At 57.2% G+C, this 2,976-nt stretch overlaps 1 protein-coding gene across 2 annotated transcripts in view; it reads left to right on the top strand.

Annotated features, from left to right (window-relative positions):
* LOC103622102 (acidic leucine-rich nuclear phosphoprotein 32 family member B) overlaps positions 1 to 2,406 on the top strand; it is a 5,815-nt gene extending 3,409 nt beyond the window's left edge. For both annotated transcript variants that reach the window (XM_008640997.2, XM_008640995.2), the window contains exon 6: positions 470 to 2,406. In XM_008640997.2, coding sequence (XP_008639219.1) covers positions 470 to 558 — 89 coding nt within the window. In that variant the 3' untranslated portion in view covers positions 559 to 2,406. The remainder of the gene's footprint in view (positions 1 to 469) is intronic.
* Positions 2,407 to 2,976: the final 570 nt, after the last annotated feature.

Genomic DNA, 2,976 nt, shown 5'->3' with positions numbered 1-2,976 from the left:
CAAGGTCCCCCCTGAGCCTCCTTTGCTCCAGGCTGAGCCCCTTTCCCAGCTCCCTCAGCCTCTCCTGGTGTTTCAGCCCCTTCCCCAGCTTCATTCCCATCTCTGGACATGCTCCAGCCCCTCCATGTCCTTTTTGTGAGGGGTCCAAAACTGTCCCCAGGGTTTGACGCCTCAGCAGTGTCAGCAGAGGGGCCATGAGCTTGGTCAGGAGTGCCTGAATTCTGCAGATGCTGCGTTTTTGAGGGTGCTCAACAAATACCTCCCCTTTTCAGCTGTTGAAATGCAGGATGCTTGTAGGGCATGGAAGGTTTTGGTGTCTCCTGCCAGCCCAGGCTTTTCCATGAGGAGCAGGGCAGGGCGGATCTGCTCCCAGATGGTGCCAGTCTGCCCCATGCTTGCTCCCAGCTCCACAGCTCAGCTGCTGCTCCCCGGGCTGGGCTGAAGGGTGAATCCTCCCCTCTCTTTGCAGACCATCCGTGTGGGGAGAAGAGAAAACGAAGTCTAGAGGATGAAGGAGAGGAAGATGCAGAGGATGAAGAGGACGATGAGGATGACTGATCCCAGCGAGCCAATCAGTTTTACAGACTCTGACTGTGCTTGTCTTAAACCTCCCCGTTGTGTCTGTGTGAGACTGTAAATCCCCGTCTCCCACTCCTCCTGCTCCTCCCCCTTTGTATGGCTGCAGCGTCCACAATATATTTTTTTAAGATTTAGAATACTGTAGGCATTCAGGGGAATCTTCCATACAAGGCTCACTTCTTTCTCACAAGTATCTCATGACCAAAGGCTTCTCCGTTCGGTGGTTTGTGCAGCAGCTTGCAAAAAAAAAAAAAAAAACACAAAAAAGAGAAAAAAAAAAAAAAAAAAAAAAAAATCAAATCTCCTCCTTAGGGTATCTTTGTGTCCGAAATCAGCTGTACCACACTGGACCCAGAGCTCCAGCTCGCACCTTGCCAGCACAGAAGGCCTTTGCCACCCTCGTGCCCTCAGCCCAGGGCTCTGAAGACGCTTTTTGAGCCATCTCGGGTGCAAAATCTGGTTCATCTGCGTGGACTCGGAACGATCCCTGAGGGTGTCTCAGCTCTGAAATCATGGTGATGTGATCTCTGGACATGCTTGAAGATGCTTTTAGTGCTGGGGATGGGGGGTGCCTGAGGTTTTGGGGGGAGGAAGGGAGGGAGGGGGCTGCTTGCATGACCTGGTCCCTCTGCGATGCACCTTGCAGTAGCCCTGCACTTGCTTTCCTATTTTTGTTATAAACTGGAACATTTTTCCCAGTGGCCGCCCGAAACCCATCCCTTGGGACGTCCCGAGCGAGTGGGGATTTCGTGGCCGTGTCTGTGCTGCGGGGAGGCTCCCGGTGCCCCCGCAGCACCTTTGGGAAGGGATAGGGAACGCAGGTGTGGGGATACTGCTCCTCCATCCGTGTCACACTGCACAGCCCCGCTCAGCCACGATCACTGTGATGCTCCTGCAGACCGTGTTAGCCTGTAAATTCTCAGGGTCCTTCTGCCAGCCAGTGCCAGCTCTGCACAGGCCCTCGGTGCCAGCCTGGCCTGGGCATCCTCCTCCTCCTCCTCCTCCTTTCCCAGCACGGAGCAGAAATCCAGCTCCCCCCTCGTGTCCCTGCCGCGGGGGTTCTGCTGATGCCACCCCGAGGTGGCTGCAGGGAGGATTTGGGGAATCCAGCCAGGTGCAGCATTCCCAACCCCATTCCCACCTTCCCTCACCCCAGAGGTGTCCGGCCAGCACATCCCTCGGGAGAATGACCCTGGGGCGGGGGGGATGGGGACACCCCAGGGGTGCAGACAAGCACTGGCACTTTGTGGCATTCCCGCTGGGTGCTCCGGGCACTCTGCGGGCCCCCGAGGCTCCAGCCCTGCCCTCCGAGGGGGGTTTGGGGTGTGCTTGCAGCACAGCCCCGTTCCCGGGGTTTGTGGGGTGTGTTTGCAGCACAGCCCTGTTCCTGGGGTTTGTGGGGTGTGTTTGCAGCACAGCCCCGTTCCCGGGGTTTGTGGGGTGTGTTTGCAGCACAGCCCCGTTCCTGGGGTTTGTGGGGTGTGTTTGCAGCACAGCCCCGTTCCCGTCGCTTCGTTCTCGCTGGTGTCTCTCGCATTGTACAGTCGCTGTGACCATTCGGAGAAGAACTAATCCTGTAAAATGCAAAACTGAGTAACTTATAAATGTTTAAGGAATTTAAAAAAAAAAAAAAGTCAGAGCAGCAGTTACTTCTAATTTTTTTTCCCTGCATTTTTAGCAGATTGTATGGATTTTATATTAGCCTAGTAACTGTCAGGTTTTGATTGGTCAGACTAGTCCCAGAAATAAGGATCTCCAGCCCTTTTGTATCTTTTGTTACAAAATTTGGATAAAATTTTAATAAAGACTTCAGTTTTTAAAAATGCATTGCAATGGAGCTTAGCTTGGCTGCCTCTGCCTTGGGAACAGCCAGGAATGCTCTGAGTGGGAGCCTGGGGGCAGGTTTGGGTCTCTCCTGGGAGCAGGGGCTGTCCCCGGGAGGGCTGGGTTCGGCTCAGCCTGGGCTGGGGGGGACGGAGTGGGGGCTCTGCTGTGCGGTGGGGTCTGCAGGGCCCCCAGGGGCCAGTGCTGCCCTTGGAGGTGGCTGGAGCCGGTTCCAGGGTCAGGCACAGCTTGGGAAGGGTCTCCCTCCTGCCTTTCGGGGTGGGCACTCACCAGGTGAGTGTTCGGTGGGCTGGGGGCCAGGGCTGTGCCAGCTGGGGATGGGGGCTGAGCTGGGCCCCCTGCCCCCCTTGGGGGGGTTCTGTGACCCCGTGCTGGCTCTGTGATGAGCTGGCACTCTGTCTGGTCTCAGCAGCTCAGGGACACTTCAGGGTGTCCATCCCCCTGCTCAGGGCCCGAGGGGACCGGGCTGGACTGGGGAGGGCACGGTCCCAGCTCAGGGGGGCCGCAGGAGCGAGCCGGGGCAGGGATGGCAGCGGGAGGGGGGCGGTGGGC

This window comes from Corvus brachyrhynchos, unplaced genomic scaffold (genome assembly GCF_000691975.1).
Source record: "Corvus brachyrhynchos isolate BGI_N302 unplaced genomic scaffold, ASM69197v1 scaffold219, whole genome shotgun sequence".
NCBI classification, from domain to species: domain Eukaryota; kingdom Metazoa; phylum Chordata; class Aves; order Passeriformes; family Corvidae; genus Corvus; species Corvus brachyrhynchos.
Note: the sequence above shows the minus strand (reverse complement) of the source record. Positions and strands in the feature narration are given on the sequence as shown.